Below are 20,401 nucleotides of genomic sequence, written 5' to 3'. Positions count from 1 at the left end.
TATATATATATATATATATATATTGTATACTATGCATTTGGTGGATGAGGAAGTTTGACTTTTTTTCTCCATTTCATGCTGTAAATATTCTGCTGAGTCAACTCAGAAGCAGGGATCACAATAGCAAAAATCCACAATGGGAAGACTTTGTTCTTCAATGCCTTTCTAAAATCCGCTTCGCCTTGGCCAGCTTCAGTTTGATCTAATTTTGATCCCTCCCTCCCCGCGGTATTGTTAAATTGCATCTCCGAGCCAAAAGTTTGGGATTCCAAACAAGGCAATAAAATGTTCTTTCATTTGAAATATGCATCCATATTTGGGAATCCAAGGCAACTAATCTCATTATTTTTGAAATAAGTAAATACTATAAAGGTTAAAACCTAAACAGTAACATTGCCAACTCAAACAGAATTCATTTAAATTTTATTTAAATGCATATTAAATGATTAATACTGGATTTTCTGGTGTATTTTAGGACATAAATTCTATAATTTAATAACCACTAAGATAATTAGACTAACTTTTTTTCTTTATAAAGTCAGGTTTTTGGTTAATGTTGGTGACCGAACTTCTGGAAATGTTCTCCTCTAACTTGATTTTCTCCATATGAGATGAGATTGTAAATCTAGTAATTCCTAGCTGTTGTCCGCCCTGATTGGACATTTGTAGTACATCTGATTGGGCATAGGGAACGGAAAGCTGACTTAGATACGGGAGAGGAAAATCTCCTGGTTAATTCATGGTTTTCAGGTTAATTGGACTCAGCCTATATGTATCATTTGTCCCAGAGGATTGCCAGTAAATATTATTTACTATTTTCCAGGTTTGTGGATGATAAACAGTTATAGCCATCTTGGATCGTATGTGTCCAAAATTAAAAATGACTTTATATTATGGCTGTAGAATTTTTAGTTTGAAATAAAGTACCACAGCTTTGTTACCAATGAAATTAATGAAAGTTAATTTTGAGCAGAATGATGTATCCTATGACTCTGGAACTAGCTATTCTTAATTTAGGTTGTTATTTTCTTTGTTGGAGGGGCTGTGCATGAGACCAGCACTCCACCTCCTGAAATAATGTATAAAGCATGTTCTTCTTCTTCTTTTTTCTAGTCAAAGGTTTTGAATGGAATCTGTGACAAGACAATCAGGTCAACAACTGATCCACTGATAAGTCAGGGTGCCTGTCTCGAAGAAGTTCATTTAAACAATATCAAACCTGGGGAAGGCTTGGTAAGAATATTTGCATTTTCTTGCTCTTCTCAATTGCTCCCAGCTACTACTTTAAATTTATTTAAAATAACAAAGTCTACTTTATTTCTCAAAGCAGGAAGGGTAAAAGAAAGTCAAGATGGAGGCTATAATTGCATAATTGAAATCCTGCCCTTTTTAATATGTATCTTGTCCACAGCGTGTATGCACATATAAAAGGAGTGGGTCACCATCTTGACATTTCTCTTCACTGTTTGCCTCTTACATACATACATACAAAACAAACAAAGACAGACAGACCTGTGGACATTCCTATTTATGACAGTATTTTGGCTAAGAGCGCAAGGCTTAGGCCCAGGGTACCTGTGAGACCACCTACTGCCACCAGTAGCCTCCCATCGTCCAGTGCGATCCCACAGAGTTGGCCTCCGCAGGGTGCCAAAAAGTTGGCTTTTCCAGCAAGCCAGCCTGGCCTGAACAAAACAAAATAAATTATTGGTCATTGTTAATTTTAATTCAAAATTTTTTTTTTAAATGTTATTGTCAATTCTTATTGGGTTTGTTTGGATTATTCTATTTAATTTTTTTAACTTTTGTATTATGTATTTCTTTTAATGTTGTACGCCACCCTGAGTCCTTGGGAGAAGGGCGGCATATAATCTAATAAACCATAAACCTAAACCTAAGTGCCCTCTTAATTAGTTGAATAATTAGTTTACATTGCAAACTGAAATATAAAAGTTGTAATTCTTCATGTCCAGGACTTTAATTTTTTTTTCAATAGGGAAGTATTCTACTATATACAAGAGAACAGAGAAACACTTAAAAACAGGGTTCTTTGTATTGGCCCTGAAACGTCATTATGGAGTCCCATTAAGATTTGTCATGCTAAAAATGTGGATATCAAGAGAGGATTTGTGTATTAATATTAACGTTTTCATTATATTGAAATTGATTTGTTTTAGAGGAACATTTGAAATATTGCAAACCTCTTGGTGATCTATGCTCTAGCTTAGAAAACATCTTAAAAAGCTAAATTTGACAACCAGCACGTATATATACATTTTGAAGAGTTTCTAGGCTATATTCAGACTAAAGATTTTCAGCCATTCCCACGAGACCCACACTCATTTTGGTCCCTCATCTCAATACCGAGATGGGGGAATAACATAATATGGGGGAAACATACCCTTGTATATTATTTATTTATTCATCACATATGCTTATATACTGCTTCAATTATACAATTCAAAATGAGCATGACAAGCAATGCATATAGTATGCTACAATAAATCAAATTGTTCAACTTTTATATACAGATAAATCATTTTATGCTGTTTTATTCATTAGATACCTAAGGTCGCCCAATTCCCATCAATAATAACAAAAGTAGGAGTAAGTACTGCCAGCACAGATTCAGTAAAACAATACCATCCTAAAATAACATGAAGGACACTAAGGGAGATGGGTGATTCAAAATGTGAAAAATAGATAAACAGAACATCAAGCCACCTTGACTAAACATAAATATTCCTTTTTATTCCCCATGTTAAAGATCCAAATAAACAGTTGTTCCCTTGAGCCATTCAAGAATTTTCTGTTTGTGATGTTCTCCTAAGAAATAAATTGAGATCACTTTGCTCCATGATGATTTGGAGGGTCTTGGTGTTAAGTAGTTTTTGTTTAGATTCTGACCTCCGTAGGTGAGCAGGTTTTATTTTCCTTTTTTTTCTCCAAAGGAGGCTATACTCTGTTTACACAATTCAACAGGGCTGGTTTGGGGCAGGCTCCAGCGTGGTATTATCAGCCACACTGTTCCTCAGAAATAATTGTCTGAAAGCATTTGAGGTATAACTGTGGATGTGCTGTTATTATTCTTATGCTTATTTTATCTTTCTATTTCTCAATTTAGGGAATGTACATAAAATTCTACTTATGATGGTTTACATGTTGTAACTGGGGACAACAGAAAATGTAAGTATTCTTAATGACTACATCAAAGGGAATTAACATTAACTGTTTGTGATAAAGTTGAACCAAAAGCAAAACATTCTTTTTTTAAAGTAGTAGTTTTATTAAACGTTATAATTAAAAAGATAAGAACTAATAGAAACTGGAAAAGAAAGTGCAGAAAATAAAAGTATAGAAAAGAATTAAAAAATGGAATATATAAAGAAAAACTTTTCCTTCATAACATATATAAACAATTTTAGTAATTTATCACCTTCTCTTTTCCCCATATTCCATCTCTTTATACATAAATCTTTAAAACCTTGACATTCAGTCCTGGTCAGCAAAAGTCCATTAAGGATTACCAGAGATAACAGCATATACTATTTTAAATCTTGGTCCAATAAACTAACTTCATATTCCTTTTACTTTACTTGATATTTTTATATTCTTACTTTATTTTTAACACTCTTGATTCTTAATCCCCTCAGAAATGTCCTAGAGGTTGATTTCTTTTCATTTTTTCCTTGTCCCATTTTAACAAATTAAAAAAAAACCTTTTAATAGGTCTCTTGTAAATCTGGCCTAAGAAAGTTATCCAGGTCATTATTTTTAAACAACCTAAACAACTACCAATATAGTCCAGTCCAACTACCAATATAGCCTATACCAAGAGGTCCATCTGAACAGGATGGTTTTAACTGCATTGTGAAGTACAAGTAAAGCTGGAAGCCCCTTGTACTTCAGGGAGTAAGGTATAGAGGGTTGTCTTGGACTCACAGGCGTTAGAGACCTGGAGTGCCCATCTCAGGACACATACATAGGGTGTAACTGATTCTTGACCAAAGAGTTGTCAAGCTAGTCTGTTAAGCTATCAGAAAGTTTCATTTGTATATCCAGTGTCCTTACATCATTTCTACAGCCCTTAGTCATTTTAAAATCACTTTCCGATCAGTCTCAATCCTATCCTTTGAAATGTGTTCCTCTTCCATATCATCTTCCAAATGCAGTCCTTAAATTTGTATTTATAGGAAACTCATTTGGTATAGCAAATCTTGCCATTTGAAGGTTGATTAAAATCTGAAAAGCAGTTAACCAGCCATTTCCAAACTTGGTTAAGAAGGAAGTATTTGAACCCTATGTACATAAAGACACAAAATCACAGTTTGGGCAAAGGTTGGGATCCCTCATATGGACTTCTAAAACTGCTGGAGACTACGTGTTTTCCCAAACATAACATTGGGTCTTAATAATTTTGTTCCAAAAGATGTATAGGGCTTATTTTCTGGTTAGATCTTAATTTGGGGAAATACGGCACTAAATGCGCCCATCTGGCTGCCAATCTTAACTGGGGCTAATTGGGGGAGGGGCAAGGCTTATATTAAAAGCCTCCTGAAAAATCATGCTAGACTTATTTTCCGGTTAGGTCTTATTTTCAGGGAAACAGGGTACCATCACCCGGAAGATACTTGTGGACAATTCCAAATCTCTCCTAGTCCAGAATCCTGAAGAGCATGTCCATTTGTTGGAACATTGCAGTCCATATAGTCATCAAAGCTCCATTGTTTTCAGTTTGCCATTTCTTCTACCAAAGTGGCAAAAAATGGGATAGAAAGCAACTACTTGTGTATATTTTCATTTATTTTGATTTCATAGTGTTATCATTATCTTATTGCTGGCAGCAGTAATTTAGCATGTGCATGACTGACTATCTGTTCTATATCCACCTTTTAGTTCAGTTTGCTGTATGCAAATCAGTAAAAGTCTTTCTAATGCTACTTGGGGTTGTACAACTGGAATTCCCAGAATGAGCAAATGCTTAGACTGAAAATGCAGTCTCAGCAAAATCATGCTCAGTAGTGCACTCTATTCCTTCCGGAAAACACCAGCAGGATATTTAGACTGGGCATGGAAGAGTCCATAGGCTTCCTGGGAATCAAAGGAACTTATTAAAATAAGAGAGAGGAGAGGGAGGAGGGAGGGAGAGAGAGAGAGAGAGAGAGAGAGAGAGAGAGTGAGAGAGAGAGAGAGAGAGAGAGAGTTATTTAAATGCATAGCATCTCTAGAATTGAAAAGGAAAAAGCCATGGAGATTTAATTAATGGGTGGGGAAAACTAATTATGAGCTCCAGTTCATTTTTGCCCTTAATAGAAAGATAACGATTCTATTCTCTACCATGTCACTGTCCCATTGAACTGCAGATATAGAACTGGATGACAATCCCATTCTCCCCAGCCAGTGTGGCCTTTGTCATTGAGATATTCTTTTGCCTCCTATCCCAAACCATATAAAACACCTAAGGAATGGATGTGTTCAAATCTTTCTCCTAACCATGCCAAACTGGCCTTTTTAGATTGACTGTTTATGTTTTCTGTTGAACGAATCAGTGCTAGGAACCTTAGTTGGCGTTCACAAGCATGTAACCTTCTTTTCTTGGGTTTCCAGATCTCTGCTGAGAAATCATGTTGCTAAGATAAGCGTCCTTTCTCTTCTTTGTAGCAGTATAATGAACAGCGTCTTGCCTCTGTTGGCTTCCTGTCATTTGGTATCTATCCAGCTGCATCTCTGACATAGCAGCTCTTAGTGCCATGGAGAGATGTGTCCAATTCCTGTCAGGTGACAGGATTTCCAAGTTGTTTTAAATGACTTTTGATTTCCTGCTTTTGATGGGAATGTTTTGACCCAAACAAAACTTTCCAGTCACTTTCCAAATCCTAGTGATGAAAGCTGATTGGGCTTCAAACCACCCCCCCCCTCTTGTTTATTAACAAATTAATTCTCAATTCAGAAAGAATGTGTTTTGGATACGCAATGTCTACAGTTGTCTGTTTAGAGGGAGATCGGCTAGGTCCCTGAAAGGAATGTTGTTACTAAAAGGAAGTTATCTTGGAGTCTGTATGTTTCCCAATGTCTCTCCTCTCTTTCGCCAGAGCTTCCATTTATGAAAGGATGCAACATGTATAGTTTTGCCTCTTAATGCTGATGTGTAAGAAAAGAATGCCTTAGTTCAGTCCGATGACGGTGGGGATTTCTTTCCTAATAAGATTTTCCATCTCAGATGGCCCTAAGGGAATTTTTCTTGCCCTGCATTGCACCTGATAAGGGAACAGGGGAAATGAGCCATTGGTTTCAGCTGATTTGAGTCACACAGGTCAATTCAGGAACTTTTTTTCTTTCTCTATGATGAGATCTGTCAGAGAATCACTGGAACAGATTTGCAGCTGCAGAGCCATTTCAAACAAAGTCTGCAGAATTCCTTTCCTTGTAGTGTAAGGTAAAGGTTCCCCTGCACATGTCATTTCCGACTCTAGGGGGCGATGCTCATATCCGTTTCTAAGCCAAAGAGCCAGCACTGTGTGAAGACTTTTCTGTGGTCATGTGGCTGGCATGTCTAAATGCCAAAGGCGTATGCAGTGCTGTTACCTTCCTACCAAAGGTAGTTCCTATTTTTCTACTTGCATTTTTACATGCTTTCGAACTGCTAGGTTGGCAGAAGCTGGGACAAGTAACAGCTCACCCCGTTATACGGTACTAGGGATTCTAACTGCTGAACTGCTGACCTTTCTGATCAATAAGCTCAGCATCTTAGTCCCTGAGCCACCACGTCCCTTTGTGTCCCTTGTAGTGTAGAACTGAGCAAAAATTCTCCTAATTGTCTTACTAACTTTGCCAGCAGAGCAGAACTTTCTGCTCTTCTTCCCACACTCTGATGGAGTCTCTGCCGCAGACTTTAAAGGCACATAAAGGAATTCTGGAATAATTTTCCTCTTGTTTCTTCAGCAAAAAATATTTTCCATCAACATGATATGTTGATTGACTCCAAAGCTGCCTGCTAATAGAGAATGAAACAATTCACCTCTTTTCCTAGGATCTCTGAACTCTGAATTAAAAATTAAAGTTTTTAATTCTCTCTTTCAGGTTGAATATTGTCAGGAATCAAGTGGCTTTTCCCTCAGTTAGGGATGCATAATTAAATTTCAGGTGTCATTAGAGAAATAGAAAAGAATTCTGCAGATTGAAATGAACTCCCTCCCCCCCTTTTCAATTGCTAGCTTTTGTTTCAGTGTAAGAAAAGTCCTTTTTGGGTTTTAACAATTGGCTAGTTATTTAATGACTAGTAAATTGTAGGGGGCCTGCCTTTGGAGCTGTAGCTCATACAGAAACACTGCAGACATTTCCATTTATATAGTTTTTCTGCCAAAGGTTGTGTATCATTTGAAGGTTTTTAAATTGGAAATGTTTGTTCTCTTTGTTTTTATACTATGTAGTCTCCTGCTGATCGGTCTCAGAAAATCCATGCTGGTGACGAAGTGATTCAGGTGAACCGGCAGACAGTGGTAAGTAGATGATCACAGCAGAAGTGGTTCAAAAGATCCCACTTAGAATCAAAATTTAGCCTGAATTACTATTGCATTCCTTTATTTTTACACTGGAACACTGCTTATACCTTAATGCGTTCAGTAGCAAAACCATCTGTTAAAAAAAAGAATTAAATGTCACAAACCACTTTGGTTAAAGAAAACACAGGCTTGAATAATTGATTCTTATTAAAAAATAGAGATACTTAGGTAAAGATAAAGGTTCCCCTCGCACATATGTGCTAGTTGTTCCAACGTAAGTGGCAGTGCTCATCTCCGTTTCAAAGCTGAAGAGCAAGCACTGTCCAAAGACGTCTCCATGGTCATGTGGCTGGCATGACTAAACGCTGAAGGGGCACGGAACACTGTTACCTTTCCACCAAAGGTAGTTCCTATTTTTTCCACTTGCATTTTTACATGCTTTTGAACTGCAGAAGCTGGGACAAGTAACGGGAGCTCACTCTGTTACACGGCGCTAGGAATTCAAACCACCGAACTGCCGACCTTTCTGATTGACAAACTTACTGTTGGCTGCTGAGAACATTTCATGGATTATTAAGTGTTTTATGAATTTATCCAAGCGAAATGTCTAAGATCATTATGCAAGGAATGTTGTAAATGTCCATGAATGCAGCCTCTGGCATCTTTACAATTACAAATCATTACAATTATGATGAATACTAAACTGTATAAACAAATGCATCTCTATTTAGCAGAATTAGCATTTTATTATGGGAAATATTTCCACTTCAAAGAAAGGATTTTATTTATTGCTTTACAGTTTCTCTCTGCCTTATGTGATTTTGTGCTTTGCTAGTTGTCTGCCAGCTTAAAAGTTTTGAGCAATATAGTCAAGCAGCACATACACTAAATATTATATTCTTGGCCAGTTAAGTAAAAAAGGCTTTGTGCCTTTCCATCATAACCAAGGACGCACAGAGAGCTTTGGAGGAACAGGAATTTGGGTGGCAGTTTCCATTTTGAAATTGTATTCAGGTTTAATGGCCATCATCATCATCCCCATCGTTATTTCTTTTTTGCCCTAGGATAGGATAATTTGTTCCCTGTTTATTATTTGCCTTCCCTAACTTAACAGTAATCATAGTCTCTGCCAAAAAGCAAAAAAAGAAAAATCAAAGTGTTATGGTTAGTGGTTAAAAAAAGACAAAATTAATTCTTGCATTGGCTAGTTATTTTTGCTCTTAAAATGTCCAAGTGGCTTGAAAGTTTATAGAACTAATGGAAGTGGTCTGTTAACAGAAAAATACTTAATATCCTCAAGAAAGCTGGAGAGAGTTTATTGGTGTAACACTTCATCTTCCACATGAATTAACCATATCTACCTACTTGGGGTGACGTAGATCCTGTAGCTACATTATTTATTCCACAATGGTTCTTCCTCTAAAGCTATTCGACATTTGACATCCAAGGGATTCACAGAAACAATATACCTAAGATTAGTGATATCCTATTTGTCCATAACTGTTTCATGTCAAAGAAGAAGAGTGTATCCATCAAGACTTTTTACTTACACTCTTGAAAGCATGCAAAAATAAAAATAAAAATCACAAACCATAGCAATGGAAAACATTTTGACTTTCTTCTGATGTATTGAAGATGCCCTTATTTAGAATTCATTTCTTAAATTGGATTTAATGAAATGATTTATATGTTGTGTATTTAAAAGGTGGGGTGGCAGTTGAAAAATCTCGTAAGGAAGCTCCGTGAGAATCCTTCTGGAGTTACTCTCCTAGTAAAGAAACGCCATACAGGGTCTTTTAATTTTACCCCCGCGCCGCTTAAAAATCTGAGGTGGAAACCACCACTTGTACAGGTAATATGAAGTTTTTTCCCCTTTATATATACCTATTTATTTATTTATTTACTGAATATGTATATTTTGTCTCCATAATTGGTTATGTGTGACAGAACTTTTTAATTAAATTTTGCTATTATGCAAACTACTTTGGATTTTACAAAGCTAGGGTGGGATAGAAATGTTATCATAAATGCAGTTTTCATATTGGAAAACATATGTACTTTTTTTGTGTGTGATCCATTTAACCATGCAAAATAAGCACTAGATAGAGTCCTTGTTGAATTGTTATTTTTCATACTGCTACTGGTTGAAGTTGTTTGGTATCCGGTGATCTTCTATTTTAAAAAAAACAAAAACAAAAAGATAGCTTCTCATAACGTGAAAAATTAGGATGTCAGAAACTAAGATTTTAGAGTAGCTGTGATTCTTATATTCCAGTTTCCCGTATGCAGTTTTGGGGATTGTTTTTTTTAAAAATCTTTTAATCATTGGCATTTGACTCTGTGATCTTTCATTTACATACATTCCTGCAGAAAGGACTGTCTTGCAAAAGACAGTTTTGAATTGCTTACATCTCTCTTCCCCTATTTCCTTTGTATTTGGTTTATTGTATTTGGTTTATTTGTATGCCGCCCTTCTCCAGGAGGGACTCAGGAATTACTTAAAATGTTCCAACATTGATTTCAGAAAATGAAAGGAAGAAAAGGAGTCAGCTCGAATGATAGCACACTTAAAGGTGTAAACTTGATTGTTATAGATTATAATGGGAGGTGGAAATGAAGCAGGCTCTGCGTTTGAAACATTTTACAGCATCATTAGCTCATAACAGAATTTTTCAATTAAGCTAAGAAGATGATTTTTTAAAAACACATGTTTTTTAAAAAAATCACAGTATAAAAAACACGATATAGTAAATACAAATCAACCCGGTCAAATTAGCTCAAAATGCAGTAAATACATATTAATTCTAAGATAACTAAAGCAAAAATAGTACATCTAAACAGTTCCTTTAGATAGGTTGAGTTTATTTACTTAATGCGATTGTCCGTTTTAAACAAATCTGGGTGGCTAATAATTTTTTTTTTAAAGCAAGAAAATCAACAAAAAATACAAAATCTCCAAGAGAGCCAGTGAAAAGGTCTGAAATGTACTGAGATATATTAGTATCATTAGTATAATTAGTAGCAAGTGTGTGTATGTTTATAAATAAATATAAAACAAATTTAATAATTGGTAGGTCATAATGGCTGATTTTATCAAAATAGTTTTTCAGCGTTTTTTAAAAATTTAAATGAATTTGTGAAGTCTCCTTTTATAATAATCTTATTTTACTGCACAAAAGAAATTAAAAAAATAGGGAAGAATAATTTTTTCCCTTGACTCCCAGAACATTCTTAACTGGGGTGGATATCTAAAAGGCTATTTGAGCTGAATTGTTTATACTCCTTTGCAAAAGTTGAATTCAGGAAATAACTGTGGATAGTTGGAGAGTAGAAAAATTGTGACCAAATATTGCATTTGTCAAAGATTAATCTTTATTAGCCTCTCTGAATTATGCTGTTATGCTGAATTATGCTGTTCCCCCTTGAAGTGCCAATTGCTGATATTAGCAAAACTGGAGGCATTGTGTAACCTGGGAGGGGAAAAGGGTGTGGAAGATACAGGGATTAAAATCTTTTCAAAGAGAATTTCTTTGGGGTCTAAGCAGATAATGGCAAGGGAAGGGGGAATTCAATATCTCTAAGAAAGAATCCACTGAGGAAAACAGTGCGCCTTAAAAATTAAAAAACAATATCTTGGTTTTCTTTTTACAATATTAATTCATGCTATATAAGTGTAACAAAATCTATACTCTTCTGCAAGTTATTTAGGATCTGAACCATATATAGGGGAAATACTTAGAATCTAACTGAATTACCCTATGAGATTAATCACTTGAATGCTTGAGGAGGTTTGGGGAAAGATCATATTGGGGAAATGGCTTCCATGTTGATGAACAATCTTAAACCTTCCATAGATAGCATCTGTCTCTAGTAGGGTAAACCTGAATTTCTGCCCAATGTTTAATTCTTAATTTGTGCCTAATGTTTTAAAGCAATTCTGTATTCCTAAAACTGCTTCTGTACTTCTGTTTGGCTTAAAGACTTTGGCCAAACCTAAGTCCAACATGATAGAACACAAAAAATGAAAGGCACCTGTGTGTGGGACAGAGTATTTATTTTTAAAACATTGTTCATGTCTTTATTGTCAACAACCCTAGCTAGTTAGCATATGATAACATTCCAAGAATAATTATCCTAAAATAAAGTATTTAAAGTAATCATTGTTTCCAGTTTCCAGTGAATCAGATAAAAATGAGGAATGGAGAATAACGTAAGCATATGGTAGAGAAACTGGCCTGACTGCATTTGTAGTTTTAAAATGATTTAAGAACTGTTGTATCTTCTCCCTGTAGACCAGCCTACACCCAACTCAATCATCAGAAAACACCAAGGAGACATCACTAAAGAAAGAGAAACCAGCCATTCTGGATCTTTACATACCTCCACCACCAACTGTTCCCTACGCACCTCGGTATGCCAACAGCTACATATTACTTAAAAGAGCCACTCATTATTATCTGGCTATTTGGCATTCATTTTCCAGATGAATTACTTTGTTGTAATGGGATTTACTTTGTATTTCATAGAGTTTTGAACTCTTAAATGTACGGCAGTGTTATTTTCTGTTGGCTGAAAAAATATTTGTCAATAGAATTATAGAGCACAGGTTTTACTACAAAAAGAAACTACTAGAAAATTTTTACTAGAAGATGTATAATTTGGTTAGGGGTAGTGCTTGGCAAAACGCCTACATTTTGTCCATTATGTATCTCTGCTTCCTAAAAGGTTCCTGTCTAGCACTAGATGTTTTTATTTCTCTTTTCTAAATGGTTGTGCCTCTAAATCAGGGGTCCCTAAACTTGGCAACTTTAAGACTTATGAACTTTAATTCCCAGATTTTTCCTGCCAGCATAGCTAGCTGGAGAATTCTGGGAGTTGAAGTCCACAAGTCTTAAAGTTGCCAAGTTTGAAGACCTCTACTCTAAATCTTTTGAATCCAAGTTGGTGTGCTGAAATAACTTTAAGCAGTTGAAATGACTTAAAGTTGCTTCATCTAGGTTCAAAGGACGTGAGCATTCACAGTGGCTTGATTGCAGTAGATATTTAGCGGAGGCCACATTTATTTATACTCAAATAAAAAAAGCATGTGGAAATAAAAAGAGATGCAAATGTCTGTGCATCTCTCGTAAATGTTTTAAATAGCTTACGTTTAGAGCTAACATTGGTTTTGCTTTTCAGAATGAAGAAAAAAGCAGGAAGGGCATTCTTGGGGCATGTCAGAAAGCCAAGATGTGAGCATGATTGCAGAAAAGATGGTGTAGTGGAATGTGTAGATGACCTTGAGATACAAGGGGGAAGAAGTCTTGCCTAGGAAATAATCAGACAAGAGAGGGAGGAGCCCCCATTGACTTAATGGTCAGAGAAAAACTTAGGGAGAACCCAGTCTAATGGATCAAACAGTTAAAAGTGGCAATGGGTAGTTTGTACTTTTAGACTTGCTGGATTCTCTTAATGTAGTTTTACAATAAAGTAGAATCAAATCATCAGGGTGTGTTGCCTGTCTAGTTTATTGGGAAGACTGTCAGAAGGTCCCACTTCTATTCTGGGGGTGGAGTTTTGATCACACGGGTACCTGCCATCTTGACTTACCCACCTTCCAAATGCCTCTGAGATAGAGAATGCTGTATGCTAAGACTGTGAATTGGAAGCCAAAATAGCCATGCCAAAGTCACTTAAAAGTGAAAAAGGATAATTGTCTTCTGATGTTAGTGTGGAGACTTACATTAAGCACATATTCATGCACAACACTTGCAACATGGTAAAGCTTCAATTGGAATCTTTTGCTTTGGATAAAAAAAATCTACATGTTGAATACTCCATTCAGATTCTACTATTCAGAGATTTGCCAAAACATTTCTGTCACATGAGTGGGAGGGTGAGAGATCTAGTTCAATCATTTATGTCCCCAGAAGCAAATTGTTCTTTAAGTATTGTTTTACTCTGCATATGGATATTCTCACCTGGATATTCAGCAATAAAATAAATGTAAGATGTCAGAATCAATCTTATGCAGTAGTTCTATGACATCTCTAAATGATTTGTTGAAACAGCTTCATTCTTTCCAGCTTTTGATAACAAATCATTCTGTCTTTCCTTTTCAACTTTTTATTTATTACTTAAATTTGCTAGCTTGGGATGTAATTTTAATTGGTTTTGAATACTGGTATTTTTACATATTGTAAAAGGAAAAAGTAAGCTACCTTGAAGTTACTGTCAGTTTCCAAATAATGCATCCATCACAAATAGAACTCTGAGGGATACTGATGGAAAAGTGCGCAGCAAGTTTTCCTATAAAAAGAATAAAAGTTTTATTTTTTTAAAAAAAATCCTTGTAATATTTGACAGTACTAACCAGTAATTCCCTTGTTTTAAAAAAAATCTTATATAACATTAATAGAACACTAAAGGAAGGTAAAAGTTTAGTTCTTCTGCTCTGTATAAATTAGGAAATGATATATAGGTGTGCTCATTGTGTAATTTATTGAAAAATTATGAGTCAGGTCTCTTGCATGATTTATTGAGTTGCTGCCAATATTAGGGAAGAACAATTGAATTGCAGAATACTTAGGCCATTCTTTTGATCGCAGTGATTTATTCAGCCGCCTGTCTGAGTACTATGTGATAATATCTGAGTTATCTTTAAACATGCTGTTGCTTGCACCGTAAAATCATGGGACTTTATAAAGAAAACAGAAGAGAAGAAAATTTAATTCTGGGGCTGTCCCACATTTTCTACTTTTCCCTGCAACTTGCAAAATTGCAGCAGGCATATAAACTCCGAGTTCCTTTTGTTTTCCTTCTGTGTTTACGCTTTTCACTATCTCTCAGGTAGCAACTGAATAGCCTTAGAATTGTTCAGGGTTTCAGGCCCTTTGTTTATGTTGCTAATTAAATCTCATATCTTTTCAGGGACGAGAAGGGGAACTTCATTTATGGAGGAGGCAATAAACCCAGACAGCCTCTCCCTGGTTCTAAAGGTGCAGAATCTCCCAATTCTTTCCTTGATCAGGAATGTAGAAGACGAAGGTTTACCCTGATAGATTCTGATCCATTGCCTGCCTATCCCAGAGAAACAAATATTCCACTAGCAAAGATGAGGGAGAAAACTCCATCTTATGGTGAGAACACCGTGAGCCTATATTTGGTTTTTCTTCTTCCGAAGGTTTAACCCACACCTTTGAAAAAAAAAACTCTTTAAAAAACTCTTCCTTTTTAGAAAACTCAAACATAGAGAATCTGTAACTGATAGAAATACTGTATTATGAAAAATTATGAAATTACTTAAAACGTTTTTAAAATATACCGTATTTTTCAGACTATAAGACACATCGGACTATAAGACACACCTAAATTTACAGGAGGAAAACAAGAAAAAAATAGTTTTTTGTCTCTGTGTGTAGTGTTTTCACCCTCCCTGGCCCCCAGAAGCACTCAGCAGTGCTCTGCATGACCCATTTTCGCCAAAAGCGTTTTTGGACTGCAGAATGCCTCTGGGGGCCTGGAAAGACAGAAACACAATGCACAGAGGGCTTAGGAGTCTAAAAAACAGGCTCATTTTTGGAGAAAACATGCCAGTTTTTGGCAAAAATGGGATATACGGAACACTGCAGAGTGCTTTTGGGGGCCGGGGAGGATGAAAAAGCGATGTACGGAGGGATTGGGAGGCCAAAAGTGCCCATATTCAGTCTATAAGATGCACCATAATTTTCTCCCACTTTTAAGGGGGGAGGGAGATGCATCTAATCTGAAAAATATGGTAAGCTCTGCTATGTATCTGGAGTTTATAACTTTTCTCCTGCCGTCTTATACTCACTGACATAGGAACAATTCCCATATTAACCTATTAATATCAAGCTGTTTCTGAATAGACCTGCAAAATCATGTGTTGCTGAAATTTAACTCTAAATAATTAGTTCCGTTCTCACCCTCTGCCAAAGAGATAAAAGTAGAGGATCAGTTAAGGTGGTCCATCTCAGATGCCTGGATCCTTTAGTAGCAATAGCACTTAAGACTTATATACCGCTTCATAGTGCTTTACAGCCTTCTCTAAGCGGTTTACAGAGTCAGCATATTGTCCCCAACAATCTGGGTCCTCATTTTACTCACCTTGGAAGACAGTCAGTTGTGCCACACAAGTCCAGGAATATGGAAATAGAGTGCAATGAGTGCTTTCCAAGGAATTGTGAGAAACAGAACAACTGCAGGGAGACATACAGTAATGGTGGCAGAAGGTGAAGAATGAAAATAATTCAATACAAGTGCATGCCCTTATTTAGGTCTACGCTGTGGTGATAAGAATGATGAAAGTCACACTTCTCCACACTTACTGCATGCATAGAAATTCATGTTTAAGGTCAGCTGCTCCCTGTTGGACAAGAATAGACTGGACAACTCTCCTGCAGACTGCTCTGATATATTAACTAGATTTTTCATGGGATAAATGCATGGGATTTTTCAGATCTGGGAATTATTTCAAGCTGTGGTACCTGAGGGACTGGGTAGGCATAATGGGTTTTAATGTATTTTTATAATGTTATTTGCTGTAGGCTAACTAGGATAGCATACAAATTAATGTAATAAGTGAAAAAATAATTATCAGTTCATCTGCAGATTATTAATGATTAGTAAATCAACACCTGAATTTTGTTAACTTATATAAACTTCCCATATACTGAAATAGTCTAGCTTTAGATATTAGGACGTAAAGAGGTCTTGCTTGTGAGAATCCAGTGGTCTCTTGATGGGAGCTGCTGGCCTTAGATGAACTTGTTTAAAGTTGTCTTCTCACAATAATTGCCATCACACAGATCACATGGAGGAGAGTATATGTAGCTCAGGGTTGAAGTACTGGGTTCTTGTTACCATCAAGGCAAAAATATCCCCCTCTTACATTGATGATGTTACCTAGCCTGGTAATTAAATGTCTGCAATAAAACAACCAAGCTGAAAGAGCACCAAGAACCTACACATAACTTAATAGTATCTTTGTAGTAACACTATCTGTGGTTTTTAGGAAAGCCTCGCCCATTGTCTATGCCTGCTGATGGAAATTGGTCGGGAGCTGCAGAATCTTTCTCTAAGCCGCGAGCGATGGGGAGAAAAGGTAAGAAACTTGTTGACATTCAGTGGCTTTTCCCAATGAGAATGTCTGTTCATGGTACACGTTGCAATTTAATGTTAGATTTCCCTCTGTACATTTGCCAAGCAGAGAGACACAGGCATCATATTTATTTAATCAAATAGCCTCCCTGGGGTCAGCAAACTAGACATTGTTTTGGCAAATGTCAAAGCAATATTTGACTCTTAGTTTATATTATGTTAATCTAATAGAAGAGGTGCTTTCGATGATACCTTATACTCCAGATATTAATGTAATAATCTGTTGTTATACTGAGAGAAAAAGTGCACAACCCTGGCTGCCCATGGCTCCCGAAAGCCCTGGGTGTATGCATCAGACACCTCTGGAAATGCTTACCAAATTTTAATTTTTAATGCGATAGATTGAGGAAATTTTGAAATGCTTAATTGGAGAGTAATCACATCAAGACTTATGTTTAATTTTAATGAAGCGTAAATGAAATCACAATACAGTTTGATGTCACCCATATTGAGGCCCTTAGCCTAGCAGGAATTGTGGACTTTTGCACAAACACTGGTTTTAATGTCTCATTTGAGATGAATACCAAGTTGGGACATTCCATTGTTGCTAAAATACTGTTTAAAATGCTCACAGCTAGCAAATCTTAAGTACTAGGCCGAAATAGGAAAATGTCTGTCTCCTAGAGCCTTTTCCGGGCATTGGCGTTTGCAAGGGATGTGTGAATATATTTGTGTGTGTCAAGTCCAAAACATGCACCGTGGTTCAGAAAGTGTGACTTGCATACTTGCAGCAAACATTAGGATGCAAATGTGCATCATTACATCACTATATCTGTGTCAGAGTTTGAAGCAATCTCAGTTTGCTGTGTTTCAAAAGCTTGCTTAGAAGGAAAAGGCATGGAGATGGTAGAAGTGATAAATGGAAAGTTCCAAAAGAAAGACTGAGGAATTAAACAACTTTACTCATTAACATTTGGGCTGGTGCTGTTCCCGATGATTAAGATTCAGGTTTTAGCGGATTAAGAAAAGGAATGTCAGTATAAAAAAAAAATGTGGAGGCCAGTTCAGGTTATATTCCTCCTGCACAACAGGCAGAGAAAATCATTTTCTCATGTTTGCTGGAGAGTGGCATAATATTAAAAGCTACTTAGTCTTTGCAGGCTTTTTGAATGTGAATTCTTATAAGACTTTTCTGCTTGGTTTTCCAGCTGAAAATGCCCTCTGCCGATACTTCAGCAATGAAAGAATCCCACCCATTATTGAAGAAAACTCCCCTTTGCAACATCCATTTCCCAGACCAGTGGCGGAAAAACAGTTAGTAAAAGGAGCCGACTACATCAGGGGTAGCAGGTGTTTTGTTAACGTGGATCTCCACAACAGTGCAACCATCCCTTTCCAGGAGGATGTTGCTAAAAGGCCGCCTGTGACCACGTCCACGAAATCTTCCTCCACAGAACCCTCTTTGCTGGTTAGCTGGATCACAAGGTTGAGGTTATTGACTCATTGAGTAGATTGGATGGAAAGTGGCTGAATGTCTCACCAAGTGCCTTCTTTTATTCTCCAGTCCGAGAGATCTCTATTTCCTAAAGAGATATTTAGTGGCTATGTCTTTTATTCCCCTCCTCCTCCTTCAGAGAATCCTTCTTTTTCCCTAATGTTGCTATCTCAGATTCACTGGTGGAGCTGGGGGAGGGGAGGAGAGTTATTGGAGAGGCAGAGGAGAACTCAAGATGTTTAAAAAACAACAACACCTGCCTATGAAGAGAACTTCCACGTAGTCCTCCAGAGAAATCAGTCCAGGTTGAGAACTTCAGGAGTCACTGCTAATGTGAAATCAATGGATTCTTGTCAGAAGCAGTCTCTACTTTGGCCTAAGGTCAGGTGGCCTTTCATTTGCTCAGATGCTATGCAGCTATTCATACGTGGAGGCTTTGTAGCACTGAGAGAAAAACCTCTAAGCTCCAAATCTGACCAAGGAAGAGGAAAGGAGAAGGTGTCATTCTGCTTCAAAACTATGCAACTTGCAAGTGCCTACGGAAGCTACAGCTCTAAGGGAAGAGAAGGCTTTCTTCAGTCCTTCTGGTTCACCACAAATATCACTATTTTGGGTACAATCCCAATTATTAAAACCTCAGTGCCGTTTTGAGTTATCCTTGCCTTAACTGCTGCAGTCTTGATCCCCTTGACATAGATTGTCACCACATGTCACCGATACGCCCTTTAAGTGACAATGGTAAAAACTAAAGGAATGTATATTTTCTTGTGGAAAAATAAAAAAAGACTGAATAGCTGTTAACCAAAGTGGTGTTTTAAAACCCTGCAGACTTCTGGAGAATCCTGGTGGGTCAAGGTTGAACTGGGTTGATGTTGTTTGTGTTATAAAGATTGAGTTCTGATAAATGACAATGTTGTTAAAACAGTTTGCTATGTTAAAACACTGGTAGACAAAATTGTGTCTGTCCCAATTATTTCCGTAGCATTGGGTTGGAATGGGAGCCATTTATGCAAGAAAGTAATTGCAAAATGACTAAGAATGTGTTGTTTTTTAATGTAAAAAGAGTATTGGTATAGTTTCACAAAGAGCGTTCATTTTTAAAATAATTTAAAAATGGCATTGTGCTGTATTTTTCTGTTAAAGTTTATTTATTTGGATTTAGAGGTCATTCAGTGTATTCCCTTAGTTACTAATGAGTATGAACCAATGGTGGGCTTCCATTTTTTAAACTACCAGTTCGCTCGTGTGTGCTCACACATGTGCGAGATGCTTCTGTGCATCTCTACCACTGCCACTACCAGTTTGCCCGATCCGGGCCAAACTGGCAGAAACCCACCTCTGGTACGAACCTATTGTTATCTTATCTCACTTAATTAACTCATTTAGATGATTTCAGGACAGCTGTGAAGGTGCCATTGTTATTAGATTTGTCATAGTCATATACTCCCAAAAACCTCTTTTGGGGTATATTATTTGCAATGAAAAAGAAAAAGGTAGATTTTACATTGCTTTCAAATATTGGATTGACTTCCATAGGTTGTATACTGGGCAGTTCATGACAAATCTATCAACTAAAAATGTTAATTTTGAAACTAATAAGGCTTTTTTTTTACATTTGGAAAATAGGCATCACATAATCTATGAAGCCAAAGCAAATTAGATTCTATTCAAACTGCTAACTGAAGCTGATCAACATAATATGCCTTGTAGTCAAGAGCCAAAAATGAGACAGCAATATTGCTTTCACACCCAACCTGATAGTGGTATCAGTTCAACAAACTCCAGTAATGCTGGAGTCATCATGCCTTATTTTGTTTGCGTTCCCATTGTATCAAAAATATTTGCAAGTAGCCCTCGACTTACAACAGTTCATTTAGTGACTGTTCCAAGTCACTAAACGGCCCTGAAAAAGTAACTTGTGGCTGTCCCAAATTGCTTCTTGAAAAACAAGAAGCAACTGGACTTTCTGGGTTTTCTTTGAAGATGTTTCACTTCTCCTCCAAAAAGCTTATTCAGCTCTGTCTGAATGATGGGGAATGAAAAGAGCTTCAGAGCTTCTTCAGCTCTGAAATGATGGGGAATGAAAAGATTCCGTTCCAGCACCTTTGAGACAACCATGACCTGGATGACTGAGAATCTCCATAGACATGTCACTTATGGCCATATTTCACACTTATGACAGTTGTAGTATCCCCATGGTCAAGTGATCAAAATTCAGACACTTGGCAATTGATTTCCTATCTATGACAGTCACAGCATCTTGGGGTCATGTACCTTTTGTAAGTTTTTGGCAAGCAAAGTCAAA

General features: G+C 36.8%; 1 protein-coding gene across 1 annotated transcript in view; it reads left to right on the top strand.

Annotated features, from left to right (window-relative positions):
* The window catches only part of CNKSR3 (CNKSR family member 3), a 99,747-nt gene extending 80,701 nt beyond the window's left edge, over positions 1-19,046 (top strand). The window contains 10 exon segments of the mRNA XM_032216684.1: positions 1,114-1,233; positions 3,125-3,139; positions 3,141-3,170; positions 3,172-3,186; positions 7,431-7,499; positions 9,208-9,354; positions 11,795-11,913; positions 14,412-14,620; positions 16,516-16,605; positions 17,810-19,046. Coding sequence (XP_032072575.1) covers positions 1,114-1,233; positions 3,125-3,139; positions 3,141-3,170; positions 3,172-3,186; positions 7,431-7,499; positions 9,208-9,354; positions 11,795-11,913; positions 14,412-14,620; positions 16,516-16,605; positions 17,810-18,108 — 1,113 coding nt within the window. The 3' untranslated portion in view covers positions 18,109-19,046.
* The last annotated feature ends 1,355 nt before the right edge of the window (positions 19,047-20,401 follow it).

The sequence above is a fragment of the Thamnophis elegans genome, chromosome 4, assembly GCF_009769535.1.
Source record: "Thamnophis elegans isolate rThaEle1 chromosome 4, rThaEle1.pri, whole genome shotgun sequence".
Classification (NCBI taxonomy): Eukaryota; Metazoa; Chordata; class Lepidosauria; order Squamata; family Colubridae; genus Thamnophis; species Thamnophis elegans.
Note: the sequence above shows the minus strand (reverse complement) of the source record. Positions and strands in the feature narration are given on the sequence as shown.